This window comes from Macrobrachium rosenbergii, chromosome 12, assembly GCF_040412425.1.
Source record: "Macrobrachium rosenbergii isolate ZJJX-2024 chromosome 12, ASM4041242v1, whole genome shotgun sequence".
NCBI classification, from domain to species: domain Eukaryota; kingdom Metazoa; phylum Arthropoda; class Malacostraca; order Decapoda; family Palaemonidae; genus Macrobrachium; species Macrobrachium rosenbergii.
The window spans coordinates 103611142-103638429 of NC_089752.1; the positions used below are offsets into that span (position 1 = coordinate 103611142).

At 37.7% G+C, this 27288-nt stretch overlaps 1 protein-coding gene across 7 annotated transcripts in view; it reads right to left on the reverse strand.

Moving 5' to 3' along the window:
• Positions 1–27288, reverse strand: part of LOC136843815 (uncharacterized) — a 54855-nt gene that overhangs the window by 14101 nt on the left and 13466 nt on the right. For 3 of the 7 annotated variants that reach the window (XM_067112599.1, XM_067112591.1, XM_067112592.1), the window contains exon 4: positions 21200–21313. In XM_067112599.1, the coding sequence (XP_066968700.1) occupies positions 21200–21313 (114 nt within the window). Of the gene's footprint in view, positions 1–4178; positions 4413–21199; positions 21314–27288 lie in introns of those variants that run through there. The other 4 variants (XM_067112596.1, XM_067112598.1, XM_067112594.1 and 1 more) reach the window with 4 other exon arrangements.

Genomic DNA, 27288 nt, shown 5'->3' on the forward strand with positions numbered 1-27288 from the left:
TGTCCTTAATCACTGAAGAAGGCATGTTATCCCCTCTCTCTTCCTCTGATTTCTCATCTGCCATCTACTGCAGTTCCACCAACTCTTCCACATCCTTCCAACCCCATGGACTTCCCAAAAGACACTACAGATTTCAGTGCTGCTCGTTTTCCGTTTAAAAAATTCCGCCGTTTTCTTCCTAAGGTAAACAAAGGTTGGTATTGATGACTAAATGGTATGTGTATTCGGAGTGATGATAAATATAAGGTTTTTAGTATTTTTTATTTGTTTCTTGTAGACTAATCTTAGTAGATTAGTGCGGATCAGAATCATTAATTGTATTGGTTTCTTTGTGGTTCAGAATTTTATCATACTCAGAGTACATAATAAAGAAGTAATGGTAAAATTATGACTTCTGTTTCATCACCAACAGAAAAATTTTACATTCGCACATGTTCTTGGGAATAATTTCACAGCAGAATAAATTATCATGTCATTTAATATAAGACTGATATTGATTCTATTTAAAAATTATAGATGCATGAAAATGTAAATAATTTTTCTAACGCAATTTATATTGGTATATTAAGACACAATATGGTATGAAATTTTATTTAAAGAAATTTGTTCTACATTGTATGTAGAATGTACGCCTACTATGAGCCATTTGATGACCTGTGGTACTAGCACTTGTAGCTGGTCATATACAGTATATATATTGCAATGAAGGAACCTTCTTTTCAAGCAACCTCACCAGCCTTCAATAAGAGATATAAGAATAAAACTTTTTATTCATTTGTTAATAAAAGAACTGTGGGTATCATTCACCCCTTCAGCAGTTCTCTCCCTCTTCTCTTCATGGGTAAGCCCTTAATACTTCCTCTGTTCAAAGTGACTGCCAAAGGTCTTTATCCTCAGGTGCAACCTTCGGAGATGCAACTCCTCGCAGGAGGTGGACAACTGGCAAAGAAGGAAAACAAAAGAGGGAGCGCCTGGCCACAGCAGCTGAACATGTGTCCAGCCGCCATGACACCTGGGAAGGTGATCTCACCATATGCGTGAACCTGTAGAAAATGGAGTGGGCGGTGACTATTGACTACAATGCCACCTACAAGGATGCCCAGGCGTAATCCTCCGAAGCTATATAAATGCCGTGGACCGGCAGTTCAGGTGAAAAGTGCCCAGAACTTAACCAAGGACACTTGCCATCCTCCCCTCTTGCCTGTCCCTTGTACTCCCTCAAGTGCTCGTCCTCGAGCCAGTACCCTATGCAAGTGGCATCCCCTTCATTTTCCTCCCTCCACCGCCAATACGCTATCGGATGAGGACACTGTCATTCTGATGAAGGTAATGTACCGAAATAAGGTTTCTTTTAGTCAGTCACAAGCCTGTAATTCCTTTGCCTAATTTACTTTCCATTTCATTGAGTGAGTACCCTAAGTACCGTTGTATTGAAGTGTTAAGTGTTAACGTAATTGTACATTGAGTGATTGTAACTGGGTTTCTTGGCACATCAGTGTATTCTCTCAGTTCCATTTGAATGCATTATTCTTTCATGCAAGTAACTGTCTTGCATCTCATTGCAGATTGGTCTTGGCTGTGGAACCAACTCTTCAGCTCTATCCCATGTGCAGTGGCCTTATGCCACCTCCCTACTCTACCCCTCTGCGATGTTCCTTCTGTGAAGACATCATCGGTGTAGAATATTTATCCTGAGTAGGATCCATTCATTTAGCAGGACCTTGTTACTGCCTTCCCCATAATTCCTCATTCTTCTGATCTGCATGTGTTGTGTAAATATAATTAATTAAGATAACCCCTTGTGTTTACGTAATCTTTCCTCACATGATGAAGGCCCTAAGTCAGAGTTTCCCTTTTGATTGAATCTTCTATGGGTCTGCCTTAACCAGTCAGAGTTTTAGTCAAACATGGTAGTTTTCTTGGTAACATGAGGAACTCCCTGTGATCATCTGTTGCAGCCCAGAATCCCAGTAAGTGTCTGTCTGTTTATAAGGAGTAAGCAGTGTTACCAACATTTTCCTGAGGCTGCACAGCATTGCCAACCATTGGAAAGCGGTTATTTTCATATTTTTAAAGTTTATGTATATCATATATCTTTGAGCCTCGGTCCCTGGTTCGGGTGTGTTGGATAAGTCAAGTTCTGGATCAAGATCCAGATAATCGAGGGATTACTAAATACAGTACTGTATATATGTATATATATATATATATATATATATATATATATATATATATATATATATATATATATATATATATATATATATATAATATATATTTGATATCAATTCATTATATCTTATAGTAGAAGCTTCTAATAATATGATCGTTGTAATACAGGATCCATCTTAGATCTACTTATATTAAAATTAGTAACAATGAATTTCTTACCAAAATTTATTATAAAGAACCCAAGACTTTAATTTTGAAATGCTATGACTGCCTGCTTTTCACTCAAATATACCACTTAATATGACTTTTGGAGTCATAGGCTCACAATTTTCTAGATGAAGTCTTGTCACATACACAAGTGACTCTTGATATCTATGTGAATCTAGTTTCTCTATTTTAGCAATACTGTAGTGAGGACAAAAAACATAATCACCTAAGTGCCAATGATGACACAAGGGTAGAGTTGTCATCAACAGCTTCTTAAGTAAATCAACTGATAGATTCAATATGTCAACAGAAATCACACTGATAATGTTAGAGTAATTTTGTTTGATCTTGTTTGTATATTAAAAAAAAGTGTTCTGCCTTCTTTAAACTTGTCTTTAAGCTGGCTATACACTTTTATTTTTGCATGGGAGTTTGGAGGAAATTGGCAGCATATATAAAGCAGAAGGGGTTAATAACAAATGAAGTGTTGAGAAATCTGTAGTACTAAGTAAGGGTACTGATCAATGAATACTTCATCAGAAATGTGGTAAAATATCAAGACTAAAGAGAATAAAAATAAAAATATTTACTAATGATAAGTTGGCTACGAGAGAGAGTACTAGGGGAACAACTTCTAAGGATATTGGGTGACAACTCTGTTGATTTCTGTTTTTACTATGACAGGTGCAAATTCTGCCTGGCTTGGGAATTGGGTAAAACTCGCCGGTCTGCAGACTAACCAGGTAAAGCCTCACATACTGTGTAAGCACAGCGTTTAGGTTCAAACTTCTTTTATGACTTGAGTGAGTCAGCTGTAGTGGCCTTGCCTTTCATCTACGAGTATTTGGTTTGATCCCAATGTGAGGTAGAAACTTCTATCATATTCACTCAGGGTACTTTGAATGAAACGCTATCATCTGAATTGCTGGTGGGTCAGTTAGTTGGGTAAAACTTGAACGTATGCAAGATGTGTACCATACTAGATAGGGCAAAGCCTCACAAACTGTAAGTACCATGCCTAGGCTCTAACTTCTTTTATAGCCTGTCTTAGTCAGTTGGTAACAACCTTGTCTTTCATTTAAGAATTGTGGGATTGATCTCACTTTGAGGGGTAAAACTATTTCCACTGCATAAATGATTATTACATGTTAATTTCTATTTCTAACCTTTTTACCATGTTTGTGGCAGCTCCTTTTTCATCACATACTATAAACTCATAACTTTCCTCATTTACTTTTTATTCCATTGAACAATCACATCTTACTGACGTAAAGAATGATTATCTTTTCAGTATTTTCAAAAATTCAAAATGCTTCACCTTTCTTGCCTCTTAAGCATTCCCATTCCTGTTGGGACCATGACCATACTCATAATCTTGAAAACGAATCACACAGGGAACTAATAATCTTGGCATTATCTCCAAATTTACACAGTAAGAAAGTTCTCCATTACAGTGTATCATTTAGACTCAAAAGAAATGAAAGGAGTTGGTTTTTCCCTCTGCATCTGTAATAAAGTACAGTACATACTGGTAACGTATCCAGCAAGTAAAGGTTAAAAAACTACTGTCCATGCTATATATTTTCAACTCTACACTATAGCTCTATCAGTCCTATTATATGTTGCTTCATGTAACATAAATGTGACAGGCAAAAAGTCAGTTTTCCTTCCAAACTGCTTCCACAAGTTGTTTTATAAACAACTGACTGATAACCTTAATCTTCTTTGTTCTCTAAACCAGAAATGCTCTTCTATTAACCATCTATGACTTAAAATATAAAGGGAAAGAAATGTAAAAAAAAAATTATGGAGTTTTATTTCTTCTCATCTTGTGCTGGAATACAAGATGTTAATATATTATATTACATCTCTTACGTTATATCATTCAGAAAAATATGACATGGAGTCTTATGAACAAGACATGGAGTCTACGAATAAAATAGTAAAAAGCCGATTCCAAAGGAAGACAAACACAAAAACCAATGCTTACATACAGACAGTTTCTACAGATGGACAGACTTCTGTTTGAAACCCTGGAAAAAGCAGTCAGTTTTTAGTATTCAGTCATTAATAAATTGCAATAAAACAATAATAACAGTCTTCTGAAAGTCTTGAACACATACTTAGCTGTATTCTAGCCATTACATTGTTCTATCAAACAGGTTTTGACAAAGGAAAACCCCTTTTTGAAAGCTGCTATGATTTCTCATAGTTGGTCTTGACTAGAATATTGCTCTTGATTTGACATATGATAGAATAGAAAAGGACTCAGGGCAAAAGGGTTGTTTCCCTTGCCTACAGTGTTGACCTTGTTCTACCCATTCCCAACAATTAGCCAGGTCTGTGAAAGAAAAACACACCACAAATTCCCATGCCTTTTCGTCAGGGAAAGCAGGTGGATTTCAGAAATCACAGCAGCTACCAAAAATAAGTTTTCCCTTTGTCAAAACCTGTTATTTGATAGCTTAGCCACTATTTGTCCTCAAGGAGCATACATAAGGCACTGACAGGTGACGAAATGGCCTCACTCCTGATTATGTAATCTCAACTACTCAGATGAAAAAATGGTCCAAGGTAAAGTCACAAAAGTTTTTACTTGTCTTTTTTTATTTGCGATACACATTAGGGTCTAACAATTTAAAAGGAAAAACAAGAACGTATGTATGTGTATTCTGTGTGGTTCTCAAGTGACTTAATTAATTATGCTGGGATGGGATACAGGATTATAACATACTACAAGAAACTAGAGTTCTTCCCTCTGCAAGCCCATTTTCAAGTTTATTCCCTAAGAATGGTGGGATATCTGAAAGAATAGATGTAGGTATTGGACCATAGTCTGCATGACAAATATGCTGTACATAATATTCATCAAGGGACACAGCATATTTGAAGAAACGAAAGTTCTTCCCTCTGCAAGGGCATCTTCTACATTATTCCCTCAGAATGGTGGATTCTGAGGGATACCTGAAAGAATAGATATGCATGCTGGACCACTGTCCGCATGACAAATATCCTGTACATGATGTTCATCAAGGGACATAACATACTAGAAGAAACTAGAGTTCTTCCCTCTGCAAGCCCATTTTCTAGATTATTCCCTCAGAATGGTGGGATATCTGAAAGAATAAATGAAAATATTGGACCATTGCCCATGTGACAAATATCCTGTACATGATGTTCATCAAGGGACATAGCATACAAGAAGAAACTAGAGTTCTTTCCTCTGCAAGCCCTTCTGTATTATTCCCTAAGAATGATAGGATATCTGAAAGAATAGATCTACACATTGGACCACTGTCTGCATAACAAATATGCTGTACATGTTCATCAAGGGACAGCATACTAGAAGAAACTAGAGTTCTTCCCTCTGCAAGCCCATCTTCTAGATTATTCCCTCAGAACTGTCGGATATCTGAAAGAATACATCTACATATTGGGCAGTTGTCCGCATGAAAAATATCCGGTACATAATGTTCATCAAGGGACATAGCATACCAAATGATACTAGAGTTCTCACCTCTGCAAACCCATTTTCTAGATTATTCCCTCAGAATGGTGGGATGTCTTAAAGAATAGATCTACATATTAGACCACTGTCTGCATGACAAATATGCTCTAAATGATGTTCATCATGGGACATAACATAATAGAAGAAACTCGCGTTGTTCCCTCTGTAAGGTCATCTTCTAGATTATTCCCTCAGAATGGTGGGATCTCTTAAAGAAAAGATCTACATATTAGACCACTGTCTGCATGACAAACATGCTGTAAATGAAGTTCAGGAATGGACATAACATACTAGAAGAAACTAAGGTTCTTCCCTTTACAAGCCCATCTTCTAGATTATTCCCTCAGAATGGTGGAATATATGAAAGAATAGATCTACATGTTAAACCACTGCCCACATGACAAATATCCCGTACATGATGTTCATCATGGGACACAGCATACTAGAAGAAACTAGAGTTCTTCCCTCTGCAAGCCCATCTTCTAAATTATTCCCTCAAATTGGTGGGATATCTTAAAGAATAGATCTATATATTGGACCATTGTCTACATGACAAATATGCTGTACATGATGTTCATCAAGGGACACAGCATACTAGAAGAAACTGGAGGTCTTCCCTCTGCAAGCCCACCTAGATTATTCTCTCAGAATGGTGGGCTTCTGAAAGAACAGATCTACATATTGGACCGCTGTCCACATGACAAATATCCTGCACATGATGTTCAGCGAGGGACATAGCATACTAGAAGAAACTAGGGTTCTTCCCTCTGCAAGCCCATTTTCTAGATTATTCCCTCAGAATGGTGGAGTTTCTGAAAGACCAGATCTACATATTGGACCACTTTCCACATGACAAATATGCTGTACATGATGTTTATCAAAGGACATAGCATACTAGAAGAAACTAGAGTTCTTCCCTCTACAAGCTCATCTTCTAGATTATTCCCTCAGAATGGTGGGATATCTGAAAGAATAGATCTACATGTTGGACCAATGTTTGCATGACCAATATGTTGTACATGATGTTCATTAAGAGACATAGCATACTATATGAAACTAATTCTTCCCTCTGAAAGCCCATCTAGATTATTCCCTCAGAATGGTGGGATATCTGAAAGAACTGATCTATATATTCGACCTCTGCCCGATGGCAAATATGCTGTACATGATGTTCATCAAAGGACATAGCATACTTAGAAGAAACTAGAGTTCTTCCTTCTGCAAGCCCTGAGAGAGAGTGTATTGTCCTTTTATCTTTTTCTGAATTTAGATGAATTGTCTAATGCATGTCCTCTTGGGTACCTTCTGTTTCCCCCGCCATTTTTCCCGTTGTGTTCTTTATTCTTGATGATTTCAAGGACTTTATTAAAGAAGGCAATGACATCCTGTTCATTCCCTGTAATCGTAAAGTTGTTGGAGCTCTCATCCTTCTTCAGTCCCTGGAAGTAAACGCTGTGTTTGGTGGTGAGCTTCTTTATGTTCTGACCTCTTTTACCAATGACCATGGATCTTTCTTCCTTCTCAAGGACTGTCATGTAGAGGCAATTTCCCATCTTATTTAACCCAGGGAGGAGTTCCTCTTGTGGGATATTCTTTCCTGCTTGTTTGGCTATTTTACTATTTTCTCTGTGTAGAGTTGGCTTCATGAAATCTTTTATACTGCAACAAGCATCCTCAACACTGTCTAAATGACCCTTTATGTGATGTACCCCTCTGTTCTCGTGTGCATATTATCCTTACATTATTGTTGTTCTCAATTCTCCTCAAATTTTCTCCTTTTGGCCCAACCATAAGTCCCTTGTGTTGAGCATCAACGTCGAATCAATATTTTCCTGCCTCAATCCTCTTCAGTCCTTCTGTTGCGATATCAGAATTCCCCACCTTTACCCCATGGAAGACATCCTGAACGTGTTGATAGGCTCTGGCGACCTGTTTCATATCTCCCCTTAAATAGCCAACTTCCTTATCCTTCTTATCCTTTGTGAGAATGAGTTTCACATTGTAGGGGCTCTTGATATCTTCATCCACTTGTCTGATAAGGTGTAGAGGAAAAACCTCTACTCTCAGTTGGTAAGCAGAACTCTTCAAAATCTAAGCTGACAAGTTTCAGGTCCTCTGAATTGCATCTGTGCTAAGGTCTATGTTTGCGTTTGGTGCTTCCTAATGAAATATTCTCTTTTTATATTATTTATTTTAGATACTGTTTTAATGCATGACATCAAATTTTCTTTTCATCTTGTATTTTATTGCTAATATGTTTAGGCCAAACATAAGTTTGTGTGTCCGGATTGCTCACGTGTGTTATAGGAAAAGTAGGCTAAGAAATACAGCGCCTATTTGCGTATGTTTACGTCTGCAGATCTCTTGACAGAAACAAACTATAGAAACATGTAACATGTAGACATGTATGCATACCTTTCTTATCGGTACCAATTTAGTTTAATACAATAATAAGATGGTTAGAAAGTTATTGTATATACTGTAACCCTAATTAAGATTGGACGTAAAAACATACTGTACAAGTACAGCCACTGAATAAAAAAATACAAATAAGCTTTGTCTATTAGATAATGTAGTAACTGGAATGGTTCACTACTAAGCACTTACTGCTCTCTCTCTCTCTCTCTCTCTCTCTCTCTCTCTCTCTCTCTCTCTCTCTCTCTCTCTCTCTCTCTCTCTCTCTCATGCACGCTATAAAAAATTGTTTAGTGTAATCTGTTTCACAGCTTGCTCTGTCTTTCTCTGAAAACAACTTTTGAGTGTGCAGTAAATAAGATGTTAAGAGAGAGAAAATTATGATAATGCCTGTTTATGCTATGACAGGTAGACAGTTTTTGTATAGGCTGAGTAAGGGTGACTGCCTCGCTAATAAGTATGGTATAAGTATCGTACATAATAGTCTGTATCATTACATAATGGCAGAATTATGAAATATCTCATACGGCATAGTGATAACAAGAGCAGTGAAACAGGTAATTGATGATAAATAAGCAATTACCTAGCTTAGACTAGGTCATGATTAATAATCTTTCCCAAGCAATTTTAAATATCATAATAAGGCTTAAGTATTATTCTTTGACTAAAAAACATACAAAAAAAAAACTATGGTTTGCTAATCAAAGTAGATTCTAATTTTAACCTGCATTTTCATGTTTTGAAGATCAAAATACTTTTCCTTAATTCTAATATCGGTATTATATGGATTTTAATCTTTGTTTTCATTTTATTTTATTTGGGATGTCATGTTTGTGTTATGTTTTCACTGAGTATAATTGTGCAATAAAATGTTATTCCATACTGTATTTCTAATATTTCCTATTGTGGTGGTTAGCTATTCTACTGACCGAGATTAAAAAATACTAACGAATAAGCCTGAATCCAATATCAAAATCTTAAAATACTGCATTAGCTGTAGCCCCTTCCATTTGCAAGCACTGAGACACTGTTGGTCAAGGAAATTTTTTATTTAACTTGCCTGAGAAACTGATACTCTATCTATTACTTTGTAATCTGTTAAAAGTTTTCATTTTCCCTGGCATATCAATTTCAGAGGGGTTTATTTTGTATTAAAATTTAAAAACTTTCTAGTAAATAAACTGAAAAACTACAAAAATCTATAAGCTGTGGCAGCCAAAGCCACATTATATGTTGCAATGAGACAGCCAAATGAGCACACACATCAACCAAAGCAAAACCATCAACTCGTGAGTGTTGCCACCTTATTTTTATATCTATTTTTTGTTTTCATACTTTTACAGGTCAAAATAAGGGTATGTTTTTGAGGTCAGAGTATCTTTGATACTGGGAAACAGAAATTTCTTGTATCGGATTACTACATCCAAGGCTCTGCCAGAAAACAGGAGTTTCTGGATATGGTGGTAAAAACAGGTTTTGACAAAGGAAAACCCTATTTATGTTAGTCGCTGTTGAGTCCTCAAGGAGTTACCCTTCCATGGTCTGCCAGAGCTCCATGGTGACTAGACTAATATCAGAGAATTCTCTTTTAGCCTGGTCTTGTAGCTGGGTATTGTGTTGTAATGATAAACACTATAACACGTGATGGTTATCAACATGTGATGGAGTATAATGGACTCAAAGATAAGAGGGCATTTTCCCTATCTTCAGTGAAGTTGAACCCAGTTTTCCAATGTCAAAACCTGCAAGAAGTGACTACTGCACATGCATGTCCGCCATCTTGTTTACGACCTGGCCAGTAAAAGACCAAGGAGCCATTACTCTCTGTTGGTCAATGCAGGATGAGTGCTTTATCCTATGCCTTTTCGTCAGGGAAGTAGTCACTTGTTTCATCCTCTAGGAGCTTTACAAAGAAATTGACTGGTGACAAAAAGCTTAAGCTCTCAAATTTTAATCCCAACAACCCAAAGGAAAAAATTTCTAGTCCACAGTCAAGCCACAACTTTCAAGCCCCATTCGTTATTCTAAAAATCACCTAGGGTCTTGGTAACAAAAAACAAGAAACTAAACACGAACTTACGTTTTCTGGATGAAGTTCTGTAGTGACTTACCTATGCATGCTGAGTATGGTTGCAGTATTATCACACCTTCCCCAGCAATAGTCAGCATACCCACCAGTTAGGAAGACCCCTGGTTTTCCGCTGTAGCTCCTATGGGGTCAGGACTAACCATACCACCTACTGATAGACAAGGTGGTCAAATTTGTTTGAGAGCACATGGTAGTAATGTTTTAAGAATACCGTCTCTGATGACCACCCTGTACATTTGGAGACTTCTTTGAAAGAGACATTTCTGAAGAAGGCCAATGACGTGCTTACTTTCCTAATATCATGTGACCTAGGAAAGGAGTGTGGTTTGCCTTTTTAATGCGGAACACTAAAATTATTCTCAGTCCTTGTAGAAAGAGTGGTTTATTTGTGCTAGGTTGTAGGAAAATTGGACTTTCTGGGATGTTTGTGGTGACCTCTAGGTAAACCTTAAGTGTCTGAACTGGGCATAATGTTTTGTCTGCTAAATTGAGTTTTCTTATAAGAATAGATTTCCTTCTTAAAGGATCCTCATTCTTGGCCAGGAATGATAGGCCACGAGACAATAATAATTGATGGTGAGCTGTTTGCATGATGTATTGTCCGTCTAAGAGAGCCCAGTTCACTAATACAAGCTCCTGACGCTAATGCAATTAAGATCGCCTTTTGTAGCATGTGAGTTGTGGTTGTATTGGGTCTGCTAAATTGAGAGGTTGATGGAAATCTAAGCACCTTGTTCAGGGACCAAGTAATTGGAAGCTTTTTAGGAGTGGGTCTTTGTAGAGCAAAAGACTGCAGAAGGGAAGTGACAACTTCTATACATGCATGCCACGAGTGTTGTAACCACAAAGCATTTGTCTTCAAAAAGATATATAAGAAAATTTAAAAATGTTTCTAAAGAAATCTCAACTGGGCTCTCAGTATGGATATAATCTAACCATATCTTCCATACTGACTGGTATTGCTGGATAGATGATGTCTGTAATTTTTGCACTAGGTATCCAGCACTGTTGGGCGAGTAATTTTCATGGAAGACAATATTTAAAAAATCCATATGTGAAGGTCTCGGCTCAGAAAGGAGGATGAGTAAACGACCTTCTCTCCTACTGTCTGGGATAGAACAGCGGATAGTAGTGGAATTGATCTTTTCGCCCATTGTTGAAGTAATAGGAACCAATGCCTGTTTGGCCAATTTGGGGCTATTACGTAAGCTGTTCCTTTGAAGGTTGGAAGTTTGCTCACAACCTTCGAAACCTGGGACAATGGAGGAAAAAGATACATCGTCCTCCATTTGTTCCAGCCTTGTAGGAAGGCATCTCTTGCTGTTGCTTGACTGTCCAAGTTCAGAGACACAAATACTGTGAGTTTGTGATTCTTGTAGGTGGTGAACAGGTCCACTTCAGGATGTGGAAGCATGTTGGCTATTGTTTGAAAAGAGTGGTTGTCCAACATCTACTCTGTTGAGGCTGTCGTTTTCCTTGATAGAGAGTCTGCTGTTACATTGAGACACCCTGTGAGGTGAATTGCAGACAGGTGCCACTTCTTTAGTTGTGCCATCCAAAGGATGGCTAGCCTTATCATATTGAGAGGAGGTGAACGTGATCCTGACCTCTTGCTGCAGGACATTGCAGTTGTGTTGTCTAGAACCAAAAGAATGTGTGTCACTTCTCGAGATTTGAGTTTTTTGAGAGGCAAAAGGACAGCCATCAGCTCCTGGAAATTGATATGACAGTTCCTAAGAGTAGCTGACCACCTCCCGGCCACCTGACGATCCTCCCAGTGTCCTCCCCAACCTGTCAACGAGGCATCTGTGTGTATTGTCACTCATACAGATGGAGGAGTCAGAGTGACCTGTTTCACCAGAGATTCCTTCCGGGTCCAAGGACGAAGTATCTCCACAACTTTCTGATACTTTTGATGAAATCGGTCTCGCATCTTTTTTCTTGCGCGTGACATCCAAAATTTGGTCACATTTTTCAATTGCAATATGAATATTGGATCTATTACTCAAGCAAACTGCAGCAGGCCCATCATACATTCTAATTGCTGTTTGGAAACTCTGGGCTGTCCAAGGAAGCTTTTGAGGTTTTTCCTTATTCTATTCTGAGTATTGATGGGGAGAGACAACAGGCCATGAAGAGTATCCCAACACAGTCCCAGCCACTGAAAGCGTCTACTGGGCGTGAGGCAGGATTTTTTTCAATTCATTATAAAACCTTTTGATTGGAGTCTGTTGACCACTGCTCTTTGGTTTTTCAAGCACACTTTTCTTGTGGGCCCCAGATTAACCAGTCATCTAGGCATGCTATTAGTTGTATTCCTTCTTTTCTGCTGCTAATTTTGTAAAAATTCTTGGGGCAATGTTTAGCCCAAAAGGCATGACTTTGAACCTAGACGTATCTTTCCCTATCCGGTTCCCTAGGAAGGGGTGGAAGGGAAAGACGATAGGGATGTGCCAGTATGCATCTTTCAGATCTATAGAAGCTGTCCAAAAACCTTTTGGAATGATTGAAGGTACTTGGGCAACGGTAGTCATCCGAAACTTTTGGCAAACACTGTGCTTGTTCAATGTTGATGGGTTGAGGATCACTCTTCGTTCAGAGGAATCCTTTTTGGGAACACTGAAGAGACATGCTTGGTGGTAAATATACGCATATTTCTCTATGGTCTGGTTTTTTAAAGAACCCTTTTAAAGGAGGGGGGGGGATGAGACCATACTGTCCCAGTCTATTGAGAATAATGCTGTGTCCCCAAGGGGGAAGACTTCCATTGACTGTGGTGTCGCTGAAGCCGACCCCCGGCCAAACAATTCCTATTGGTATCCCACTCTTCCTCTACCTTTGCCCTTGATAGACATTCTGGATGTTGCTTTTCCTTTTCCTTTATAAGACGGTTTTTGGACCTTGTGAAAAGGATGTCCTTGCTGTTGTGGTTGCTGTTGTCCCTTTATATGGAGTTGTCCCTTCTGACGACCTACCTGTTTTTGAGGAAAAATTTTGGAGGTGACTGAAGGCTTATATTATTTTTGATCAAAGTGAGCCTTTCTTGGATTGAGTAATGGGAAATTTCTGGTTTTTTGTTTCCTGAATTCCTCTTTTCCCAGAAGAGCGTACACTGTACAATTTTGTTGGTGTGCTTGTTTGTTGAGTTGAGTTACTACAGAATCCTAAAACAGGTTCTTACAGAACATTGGGAAATGACTTGTTGGAGCCTTCCAATGTTTCCATTTGCACTTTCATGAGCGAGTCTAGAAAGTCACAGAGTGCTTCCCATAGGGTTCTCATAAGACTTTTAGCCACAACAGTAAAAATTGCCCTGGAATCTTCTGGAAGCCTTTTGGTGGCAACTTCTAGCAAGGTGGTAGAGGTTGAAACACTAAGGAAGTGGGTCCTAGCATGGAATTCTGATGTGGCTGTCTCATCTGAGATTCTTCTCATAGGGATCCCAAATTGCTGAGTAGCTATATCTAAAGGGAGCTTTTTCCTTTCAAAAGGGAGTTGAAGCATTCCCTTTCGTTAGTGGAACTTTTTGAAACTGGGATGACTGTGGCAAAATGGTTTTAGTTCTGCCATTGGCTCCTGTTTTCTAGTTATTACATAATTCTGAAAATCTGCTTTCACATGGTTAATTATTTTAAAAGTGAAAGGACAGAAGGCTGGGACTACTTGGTGAGCAACTTGGGTTTTATTCATAATGGGAATATAGAACCATTTTCCACTGACCTGGTAAAGGGTGTCACCTATAGCTTTTAATGCTATAGGCACAGGCAAGAGAACTTTCTTTTTATGATTTCTCCCATTCTGTATTAGGGAATGCTGCCCTGTCCCTAAACTCCACATGTAAAACTTCGATCACAGTTTTCTCATTAATTAGATACTTACCATTGGAAGAGAAAATGCACACTGAGGCATCTTGTCAAGGATTATCAGTACAGTATCTTCAGGGGTGAGTATTGGAGTCCCTGTTATGTTTTCATCTGAAGTTTTGTAGTCCGAACTGGCCATTTTGTTGGTTCCAGTCAGAATTCTAACCTTAAACCTTGTTTGGGCATAATTTATATCCACTCCTACTTTTCGATTAAAGGATGCAGTACTTTTACACTTTGGAATATACATGATTAATTAAAATTTCCTGTTCAGAATTATGTAATATGTCCATTATATATTGCCGATCTATGGCAAGGACATCTTTGATGTTACTCAAAATTTCCTTATGGAATTGATCAAATGCTGCAAACTATGTATCCCTTTTGAGGGAGCTTGCATAATCTGACTAAGCATCCACAGCTGAACTGTAAATGCCTGTTACCCAGGGGGCAGAGGTCCTGGGTGAGTTACTATACCCCTCCAAAAATGTAATCATTTCAATTGGGTTAGGTGGATCCTAGTACTGTATTCCTTTTGGGGGAAGGATCCTGTTCAGCTTCTGATAGCTGCATGGGGGACTGAATTCCTTCTGGAAGGTTTCTCTCATGGTTGGCTGAAATTTGTGTCCCTGATCCTTCTGGGTTCAGCAAGATCATTTCTGCAGCAATATCAACTTCATATTCTTTTGTAAGAATGTCACCCCCAAGTAAACATTCCTCTACTTCCTCTGCAAGATAAACCTGGGAGGTATTGGGGACTGATGTTAGTGAGTTTTGGCCCAAACATAGATCTTCTGAGAAATGGTTAAATATCTGCTGCTGGAGTTCTGCCAGAAAGATAGTATCTCCCCGTTCCTTATCCTTGCTGAACCCCAGGACCCATCCAGACAGCTTAAAACAAGCCATTTCAATCTTAAAACTTGCTGCCAGGAGCATACTGGAAATTTCGCATATCTGGCAACCAAGCAAATTTTTCTTTTCTTTTACAAAGACTATGCTCATGGCATATGGTACAGGCCATACCCACTGGCAAAAAGTGGACCGGGCAATTTGCTTCGGAACAATTGAGCTGAGGGTCCTGCATAATGGCAGCCCTGTAGTGAAAAAAAGACCAAGTTGTTATTAGAAACTAATTAGCATAAATTGTTTTTAATAAGGGACACTTCTGTAGATCCCTATATCATTAGTATATTCCATGTTACAGGTTAACTTGATTACAAGTGTGTAGTTGTAATATATTTGATTAAATATCTACTATATGGCTGTATTACTTAAACTGTTTGTTCTTTTGCAATGGCTATGTGAAATTTTAATTTCTAAATTGTCATGTCATTCAGACTAATATTCTATGAACTAATTTGTTTAACTAATCCAAGCTACTGTTCTACATGGCTTACGTTAACACTTCTAGTATAATCTATGTTAAGCTAAGAATAGAGGATTTCTTAGAGGGTTCTCCCTTAACCTATTCTAGGCCACTGCCTTTTCTAGACCTATTTAAAACTTAAGGATACTGTATAAATTATACAGAAAATTGATGCTGACTAGGGAGAGTAATGGCTCCTTGGTCTTTTACCGGCCCGGACATAAACGATGGCATGCACAATAGTCACTTCTTCTTGCAGGCTTTCACTTGGATAACTGAGTTCAGCTTCGCTGAAGATAAAGGAAAATACCCTCTTATCTTTGAGTCCATTATACTCCATCATGCGTTATAGTGTTTATCATTACGACACAATACCCAGCTACAAGACCAGGCTAAAACAGAATTCTTTGATATTAGTCTAGTCACCATGGAGCTCTGGCAGACCATGGAAGGGTAACTCTTTGAGGACGAAACAAGCGACTACACTATCAAAAAAACCATTTTACATATGTAAAATTATTATTATTATTATTATTCAGATGAACTCTCTTGTATCCGGATCACTACATCCAAGGCCCTGCCAGAAAACAGGAATTTCTGGATATGATAAAAAACCACTTTACATGTAAATTTGTTATTTGTTATTATTATTATTCATATGAACCCTCTTCATATGGAACAGGCCTACATGGGCCACTGATTGGAAATTCAGGCTTCCAAAGCACATGGTGTTCATTTGAAATAAATTACAGAAGATAACAGGAAACACAGAAAGAAAAAGGCCAGTATTAGAAAACAAAGATAATTAACTAATTAATTAAGAGACAAAAACAATTAAAAAGTGCAAGGAGCATTGTTTTAGCGTAGTAATGTATTGAATCTTTGCTTGAACTTTTCAGGTTCTAATTGCACAACATCCTCATGGAGACCGTTTCATAGTCCAACAATGCGAGGAATAAAAGACCTCCAGAACTGAGAAGTTTGACAGCAAGCTGCATTTACTGCATATTGGTGCTGTTGTTCAGCAAATCTGGCTGCTCTTGGCAGAAAATGAGGATCAGGGATCAATTGTGCTAGTGAATTTCTCTATTAAAATACAACTTATAAAAAACTGACAAAAGACCATCTGTCAATGGTACAAGTCATAACTGCTAATGTTATGACATAGAAGTGGAAATCCACATCAAAGAACAGTATTCTAGCAGAGCAGGGACAAATAACCTAAAACAGGTTGTGTTGATTTTATCAATGTTCTATTCCTTGCAGTATTTGCTGATATTTTCATTAGATGTTTCTCAAAAGTAAGATGTTGGTCTATAATTACACCTGGTATAGTGAAAGCTTCAGACTCCAGTTGAGACCCATCCACATAAAGGGGAGGATGGGGTGGAAAATCAGTAAGAGATCTACTAATCAATGGTGTTATTGTTTTACTGGAGTTCAGCCTCATACCCTACTGGCTATGCAATTCAGTCATTTACTCCATGTCATGACTGAGACCAAGGGCAGCTTCATTTCTCATTAGTGTTGCATTATTGGCATAATGAACAATCTTGTTTTCCAGGCCAAAAACCATATCACTTGTATGCACTAAAAATAACAGTGGGCCCAGAATGCTACCCTGTGAGACTTCACACACAATAGGTCTTTGTTTGCTAAAGATCCCTTCAACAGAAACACACTGCTGTCTACCTGTAAGGAAATCTTGAAGCAATCCTAAAATATATCCACCCACACCAAGATTCTGGAGTTTGAAAAATTGTCTTATGATTTGATAAACTGAAAGGATCTGTTGCAAATGGCATGTTATATCTAGCTAACTGCTTCCTATATGTACATTGGCTATTAGCTACCACTCCTTTGGATTCCACATACTTGCATAGTGGCTTAAAAAGGAGTTTTTTAATTTTGGAGAGCACAGGGAGAATAGGAATTGGTCTGTAGTTTCTGCAGTCTGCATATATGCTATTCTTTGGAACAGGCACTGTATTACTAAGCTTGCGCTCATTCTTAAAAAATACTATGTCGGCATAAAAATCTATAGAATCTACTAATCTTAGGAGACAATAAACTAGAAACCCTTTTAAAAAAAAAGGGAAGGGACCATCAGGATCTTTTCTGCCCCAGCTATCAAGATTATCAAGAATTTTTGTAACATCCCTAGTGTGAAATGAAAATTTTGTAAGTATAGGCTAAGGATGACAAGTATCAGGGAGAGGGACATCCACAGCTGACTGCTTAGCTTCAAAAGCTCGATGTAAGAGTTCAGCCTTTTTTCTTAGGACCAGTAACTAGTCTACCATGATCTGTTAGTAGTGGTGGAATAGAAGGCGAGGCTGACTCAGACAGAAGATGCCAATTTGGTCCAACAGAGATGAGGCTAAGTAATTCCTTTAATTTTCCTCTTTTAAGAAATTACTGTAAATTCTCTCAGCTTTGAGTTAATTCTATTTGCAGCATGATGAGACTCAACAAAACTGGTGTACTTTCTATATAAAAGATTTTGTCTCCAGGTGTCGAGTTTGGTCTGTTTGTATTGGTGTGGTCGTCTACATGTATCACCAAACCATGGCTGATCATTTGTCCTGATCTTGATGATCTTTCTAGCCATCAGCATTTCAATCAACTTCCTCTTGGGATCTGAATCAGATACATATAGCATTTGAATATTACGTGCCTGACAAGCTTCAATAATGAAATCCCCACCTCCTCACCTTGTCAATACTGCAACACACCAACTCTGCCACAGGAGGGAGAGTTCTAGTGAATACCTGCAGGGCAGTGGCAGATCAAAATAAGAGTACAGTACTATGAAATAAAAGACTGAGCCTACACTGACAAAGCAAAGATATCTGTTGAAAGGTAGATGCAACAACATCTGAAGTAAGAGACCTTTACGTCTAAGGGTGCAAAGGAGTGTCCTTTTCAGATGACACAAAAAACCAATAATGCCTCAATCCTGAAAGGGATACTTTTGGAGATATAGGTTCAATGGGCTGAGGTCAATGATAGCACATACCCCTTGCACCATTTTTTGGAAACCACAAAGTAGGGACTGCACATTCCTGGAGAGCTGTTCAAAATTTCCTTGATTGCCCACTTTACCAGCACTGCTCTTACCTCATTGCCCACAGTTTGACTCTCCTTGTATGAAGCAGAATTGAACACCTCAGAGGCCAGTGGGGAGCCATGTCTCCAGAAACAGAAGCCTAATCCTATTCTGAAAATGAAATTGAAACTCTTCCTCTTTGTACTTGGTTAAATACTTTGTCAAACCATTATACTTGAAAAACTTGCAGCATTTACAGAATTTTTAATATTTTGATCTAAATGATTTAAATAACATGATAGGGAACATCATTTAAAATAACTTACTATACCATTTCCAATCCTTCTAGTTGTTTAAGGCATTTCCTCCCATGCTGCCAAATGTACTGGGCTGGAATGACAGTGTTTGCAGCCAACCCCTGGTATTCACCGGGGTTAGGGATCACAAACACCTGCAAAAGAGAAAATCTGCATTAAGTTGTTAACCCCCTCTAAAAATGCTTATAACTTCCTATTTTAATAATTCAAACACAAAATATACCTTAAGTTAAAAGCTTATAACTACATGTTTTAATAGTTCAAACACCAAATATACCTTAACCTATCATCATACACAAATATGCCTTCAACTATCATCCTAAAACACTTTAATTTCATTTCAAAGTCATCTTACAACATTAACCTTAAAAATATATGACTTACAGCTGTGTGAAAACTAATCAAGTTTCTGCTAGATTCAGGCACAGCCATTTTCTCTCATACAGTGTTGAAGCCATCCCATTTTCTTTTTACAGTAGATATGGAAGCTGGGAATTCCCAAACAGAGCTCAGTACTGTACCTACATATTTAAATATGCAATAAAAAAAAATTTTGCTGTGTTTACATTAATATTAATATTTGAAAATTATTAAATCATTTTTATCATAAAAAATGTATTTTGTCACGAAAATAACATGAAAATATGGTAATTAGCAAATACTGCTCTGTGAAAAAATCTGTGAATTAGTGAATTTTCCATGACTTACTTGAATTTACATTCCACAGAAAAATCAACAACTAACTGAAGCTGCGAATGCTGATCTGCGATATAGTGGGAGTCCACTGTATAGTATTCCTTTCTAATCCTTACTGTCGGAAGCAATAACAGTTGTTGTTTGGGCCTACTCACCGTGACATCCAAAGCAAATCTCTCAAGGTATCTGGACTATTTCTTGAAAACAAGATCAACAGAAAATGCAAAAATCTCATCGTAACTTGTAACAATACGTTTTCATAATTAGACTTGCAATTACTGTATTGAACAAGATAAAATGAAAAGCAGTATAATATATGATTGTGAGTCTAGCGAAAGTTTTTTGTTTTTCCTCATGTCAGGTATTCCATTGTTTTGCTGTTTCAAAGGTAATTTAAATCCTCTCTTGGATCTTTCATGGGATAATCTTTGCCTTTTACACTGGACCTCAGGCTACTTTCATATACATTTATTTGTCTATTCTTGTTCTCCCTCCTATAAATGAGTAATTACACACACATAGTCAGCATGGCAGAGGTGGGTTGATATGCTTAAAAAAATCCAGAAGTTGCACGGGATTTGTATGTGGGAGCCGAATCAACTTATACCTCACTTGTTGGCCATGTGGGTAAGGGCGTCACTGTAGTCCTGAGTTCTTGTCTTTCATTGGTTCGAGCCCACGGGATGATGAACTTATTGTCAAAAAAAATTTTTTTGTGCCCCATATATGAAATATAATATTTCCGAGGTAGAGTGAATTGGATATTAAAGGACATTTGTAGCTTAATGCTTATATATATACATACATACATACCGCACGCACAGACTACTATGGAGTTCCTTCCATGGTGCTTGTATGATGACCAACACCTTAAAGAGGCATGTCAACCTCTACCAAATCCACCTTGCTTCTATATCTCTACATGACCTGAAGGCAGCTTAACTTGGCCCTGAGTTCTTTAGGAAAACTGGCAACGTATCTCAAAATTTGTGCCATGTTTCAAGAAAAAAACACTTTTGACAATATTACGCCTAATGCAAAAATATTACAAGAGGTCTTAATGTTAGAAAAAGTATATATAAAATTGATTTTTTAGTGTCCTGTAGGTTGGTAATACATTCATTTACAATATAAATAGTTTAGGAACATTTGATATGGCATCACTGTGCATCACCCTTACCCTGCCCAAAATGACAAGGTGATTTGGAAACCTTTAACAATTACTTTGCTCAAAAGACAGCTGCAGGACTGCATTAAAAAACTTACACTTTCTGTCTGCATTTGATTTACAAACATATCATTGCTTTGCCATGTGTGGCCAGAGTATCTCCAAGAATATTTCTTTCAACTAACTACCTGTTGATACAGATTTTGTTAATATTGCTGATACAGATTTTGTTTATGATGACCTAATCATTATCATTCTATATATAAGGCACTTACAAAATAACGGTTTGTACATATTTGAAAAAATGATTGACATGATGCCAATATCAAAGAACATGGAAAGTAAATACCTAAGAGTTGTCACTGCACTGCCCAACAAGCTCAACCAACTTCCCATCCTTATACAGCTGCCGTGTCTCTGTGCCACCACCTATGCATTTTCCTCCTACAAATACACGTGGTACCTATAAATAAAACAAACAAAAACAACACATAAGTATCAATTATTATCATCACTTATGCAGTATGTTTTATAATAGTTTTATAATCATACCATCATACTATAGCTAATAATTAAGCTTTAGTACACCAAGGATTTTAAAATAATACTTCTTATCACATTAACTTTAAGATTCATAATGAAAAAGTAGCAAGATGAAACTTTCCAGAAATCACTAGTAGGAAAAAGTCAATACTTCATAACATTCAAAAATTTTTCTCAAATCAGCTGTAAGCAAAGACCTGATGGTAAGCTGGACTCTCATGTGTAACTTGGTGATGAATTGCAGTTTTCACTAAAATGCCTACACCAAGGAACTACTCCTGCTTGTTGCTGGCTCATTTATCCTAGTGATCTGCCAGGCACAGCATTATTTTTTTTTTTTTTGAAATGTAAGTTTTGCTATTTGCAGTAAGTCATACCTTGGTTAACAGACTTTCTGAACTGCTTCAAACCAAGCAAATTTTTCCCAAAAGAAATAATGGGAATTGAATTAATGTATTCCAGACCTGCAGAAATACAACAAATAAAGCACTGACAAAGTAAACTGATGAAATAAATACAAATTTACTCTCATGTTACCTGTAATTGGGAGAAATGTTACTGCTTTTGGAAGGGTAGTGGAATCCTCTTCTGTAAAAACAGCAGGCAACTACAGTATGCTTTGGGATTGTTTCTCTTTTCTGTTTCTTTCTACAGCTTTCTTCTTGAGACTCACTGTTTCTGTCTCACTAAAACCTGTCCAATGATGTTTGCTTTAGCCTGTGTTTTAAATGTCCTTAAAGCGAGAGATAGACTGTCATTCAGCAGGACTATAACAGTTTCCTACAGCTGTGTCAGGGTGATATTTTCAAGGTAACTTTGCACTTTCCCCTAGTGTGTTCACATCTCTACTATTAAATTAACATGGACATTCTCTCCTCTCTCCTTCTCTGAAGAAAATTCCTTAACTGTTGTCTGTTTCTGTTACCTCTGTAGTTCTTCTGTGGTGAGCTCTGCTTTGTGCTCCTCTACAGCATCTTCACTCACATCAAAGTCCATAGACTTAGCCAGAGATACAATATCCTCAACAAAAAGCTCAGCCTCATATCCTTCAAGTCCCTTTCTGTTACACTCTCTGGCCACTGTCGAAACTTCAACAAGAGAGATTATACTTTTCCGCAAGTTGTGGTATAGTTTTATGTATTCTCTTTAAATTTACGTAAAGTGGAAATGCGTATTATGTAGAAGAGGGATATTATGTTTTCGTGTTTGTATTTAGTAACGAAAAACGTTGTCTTGGCTGCTTCGTGGGTGTAATTGTAAGTATACATGCAATAATGCTTAACTACTGGTATTGGTTGTTTGTCCGGTGGTTAGTCAAAGGTTTGGTGTCGGTCAAAGATGGCCGTGAAATCAGCCTCTTCATGGCTTTGATACAGTGCAGTTCGAGCTAATAAGGACCCAAGAATGCAGCTAACTGTCAGTGCCTTACATACCCACTCAAGTATTCCTATTCATCTTAAAGTACATTTAGGGAAAACTTCCTTAGGAGATATGCATATCTAAATGTAAGGAGAATTTCTTGAGGTGTGCTTTGGATGAGGGTCATGAAATAGAGATTGTGCTCACGCCAATCTGACTACTGTATTTCAAGCTAAGAACATTGAATACGCCAACAGTAAGTTCATACCATTCGATTAGTTCATATACACAACTCAATGTATTAATATAATCACAATTTGAATTATCATAAGAATGAAGTAACCTGGGTGTTGTAGTATAAGACTTAGGCTACGTTAGGTCAGTATGTTTTGAATCGTTTAGGCTATATGATAACACTGACAGTTTGAAATGCTCTACTTATTCTGAATAAGTCAGAATAGCCACAGTTTCCTCCAGGTAGTTCATGGTCCTGTAAGAGATATCCCCCACTGTCTAAACACACAACAGAAGATGTTGATGGTCAAAAGTTTAGCATCAAAAGTCACTTTAAAGCACCTCTGGAATAGTGTTTTGGTGTGGAGTTTCTTGAAATTAGAGATGACATTATTTTGATGAGACCAGTCATAAAAAAGGGCATCAACCTCATAAAAGTTTAACTCCCGCAGCAACTTTGCCTCTAAGTCTGGAGGATGAGCAGAGCACTGTCCAGCCCAAGAATGGCCTTCAAAGGCAATCGTTTCACTGCTATTTCATGGTTCCCCTACATCATTCACCACTCAATAAAAATTGCCTGATCCAAGAGTTAGTCTTATATTTAATTAATTTTACATTACATTATTTTTCTAAAAACCCTTGGGTTTTCTGAGTGGTAGACAACCAAAGGCTTCAGCTTCAGGTTCCCACTTGCATTCCCACAGAGCAGAAGAGTTAGTCTGTCCTTCATTAGTTTGTGCCCTGGCAGTTACTTCTCTTGGGTGATATAGGTACTGTTTGGCATTTTCTCCCAAAAGAGACCTGTCTCATCACAACTGAACACTTGTTAGGGAACAAAACTTTCAATCTTTATGTCATGATTGAACTCTTTAACATGCCTTTTGGCACTCTCTTGTCAGAACTGGCAGCCTCCCCATGCTTCACCACACTTGAATTTCTCAAACAACCCATAACTGGCCCTGAACTCTTGAGTGCTAACTGTATCAATACTCATTCTAGGGGATATTTTCAAGAAATCAGCATGTAAAAGTCTCATCTTTCAAATAAGATCACCACAGAAACACTATCACTTGCTGTTTTTCATTTATTCAGATTAACAACAACTCAGCTTCTTCCATTGTCTGACAACTTTGTTTTGTAACAGATTTCATTCTCTTAGCAACATTGGTGCTTGGATAGCCTCATGTTTTATCACAGTACAAATTGTCTGCTTGGCCACCCATACTCCTTAGCCAGATTGACCATTCAGACACCACTTTTACATTTTTCTATTATTTTCTTTTGATTCTCTCAAGATTTTCTCCCTCTCTCTGCCCAACTGGCAATTCTAGCCTTCTTAGGAGTCATGATGACTTATGTGTGGTACAATTACTCTGCATCAGAATAAGAAAAAACACAAAGACACAAAAACAGTTTAGCAGAGATGTACACTGAATGAAACCCAAGCATATATTGAACCATTTCCATTATGTCAGATGGAAAATGCATACACGTGACATGCTTAACCTCATCCTTAAACTGAGCAAAAGCCCTTTAATGGAATGGATTTTTCCAATGACAAAACATCCATCCAACTGAATTTTCCATAACTGATATGTTTGTTAACCAAGGTATAATTGTATGTAAACCACTGCATTATAAAGGCCTTTATTTTGGTACTTTGCAGGACAGCCTATTATTATTTATACAGTGAAATCTCTGAAAATCTACATAAATCACAATAAACTTTTCACATTTTACAAAAGTTAATTGTCATTATATTTTTATTTTTGGATCCCATGCAACACAGAATTTCAAAGAAAACTTATTTTTGTTATTCAGGCTTATATTTTAGAAGTATAAATATTCTGAATATATTTGATAAAACATATATCCCGGTTTACGACGGATATTCTGAAATTATTTCCGCCTTATATTTGATTTGGCCCAAAATGGCAGAATAATCATAATTTGAAGCTTTTTGATGTAAAACTCAATACAATGCAGTTTACGAGCACCTTAAAAGAACTTATGATTTTTGACGATTTTCCGATTTTCTGGTTTACGACGATTTTCGGGTTACGACCAGCCCACAACGGAACCCCGTGGAGCACCTGAACTAGCCCTGGTCACTGACCAGCCCACAAAGTCGGTAATTAATTGTCAGCGTTGCCAACACTACAGGAAAAATCTTGTCAAATGAGTTACTGTATCACCTAACAGGGCCATAAAATTCACCAACAACTCAAACTTATGATCAAATTTCACTTCTAGGGTGGCAATGGCATTGGGGTCAGAAATATGAGAGCTGGGTACAGGAACCGGTGGTATAGCTGAAGGAGTGGGAATTGGGGACATGAAAGAAATAACAGGAACATCAAAAGAAGACTTCAAAGATTCCTGGCTAGCTAATGACTTGTCACTCCTAGCAGCTGCTTTCCTTTTCCTATTTCTTTGCAACTTGGAAAGGTGAGAAGTCAAAATTTTCCACTGTCCAGGGTCCCAGTCAACACATTCAGCACAAGTCAGATCTAATGAACACACTTGACCCCTGCAACTCGTACATACTGCATGTAAATCATATCTGGCAGAGGTCAACCTCGTGCTGCAGCCCTTGCTGCAATGATGAGTGCTAGATGTACTTGCATCAGAAACTGTCAAAAGCAAGATGACAAACTAAGTCTCAACAAGGGAAAACAAGTCAAATCCTGACTAAAATAAATGCTGAAAGGCTACCACAAGAATCCAAAATACTTCACTGATAACTTCAGGATAACAATTAGTAAAGCCTACAAAATCCAAAATTTAAGCTGCTGCTCACAACCTTCGTCAGGAGCTGGCAGAAATAAATTGAGCCTCTCTGCTGTATTGTTCCTCTCCTTCCCTGAAAGTGGGCAGGGCTAGTTACTTACACCAAGAACAAAACAAAAGAATCGCTACTGCAAATTTTCAAATTTTAGCTGCTGGTTACTAGAAGCTGACAGGACTGCAAGTTCTATCCACCCAAGAATCTCTTCCTAGTCTTGAAGAGCTGAGGAAGGAGTCCCATGCCTCTGTCTGTTGAACATATGGGATGTTCAACTGCCAGACTTCTGGGCTTGAAATAACAAGTTTGTGTCATCATTCAAAAAAAAAAAAGTTTGGATGAACCCAGTGTCGGGGACAATAAATGGCTAATAAACCAACAGATTTGTTTTACTGTCAACCCCTCTCTCCTCATGCTAGAGAGAGGAGGAGGACTTGCATCTAACAATCTACTCTAGATTTTAGACAGGATACAGTAATTGCTGAAGGATTCACCCCATAAATATTCCCTTGAACTCACAGAAAGAAATCAAGGTTATGATGTGAATAAAAATTGCATATTTTCTCAAGGAACCTTTGTTTGCACTTGTTAACTTCAATATTGATTTTGGAATTGTAGTCATACCTGGAATCAAGTGTTTGGAGTGGAAATTCCAACGTCTTTCTCTGGGCATATTGTGCAGTAATGCAAATGAGTGTCTGGATGGAATAGCCACAGATAATGTAAATGCCAACTGTGTTAATACTGAAGGAAGCTTTTATCATGAACTTCAATAGTGACTTCTTGTAAGTCTCTCAGTGCCTTAGTATATAAGTCCTAGGCTAAGTATTAAAAATAAGGACTGTGTGAATATATGTAAAAATGATTAGGTTATGACATTTAAGTTAGGGAAAAACTGAATGTAGTTTACTGTTTTTTTTTTTTTTTTTTTGATGGTCATCAAAATCTGAATAAGGGTTGAGGTGACAAAAAATTGCAGTATTATATTTTGTTGTATAAGAAAAAATCGTAGTATATTAGTCTCCTCTTAGATTCAAGTTAGCTGACTGACTAGGCACATTGGTTGATGAATGAAAATGGTACTGTCAGCAAATCTGATTGTTTGATGTGCATGAGTTTTTCTGTTTTCAAATAAAGTAGCTGTATAAGACTTGTTTTTTGTTATCCTCTCACATTCTGTTGCTTGCAAAAATCAATCTCAGTGATTTTGAAAGCCTCACTGGCAGTAGTATGCCCCTTCAAACAGCTCTGTAAATGTACAACATAGCCTAGTCTAACTGCCCAGAAAATCAATACTTGCACTGAACATGGAACATAAGATAAAAAACTGAATTTGGGAGGAAAATGGGGGTAAAAAATTATGCAATATATGGTACAGTACTGAGGTGATGGTCTACTGTTTGTGGGGTCAAACATTATGCAGAGTTGAAAATGACACAATTATGTATGGTACTTGTGAAGAGATTGTCTGCTGTTTAGAGGCAATCCTCCATAGGGGGTAGTGCCATCAGTGCACC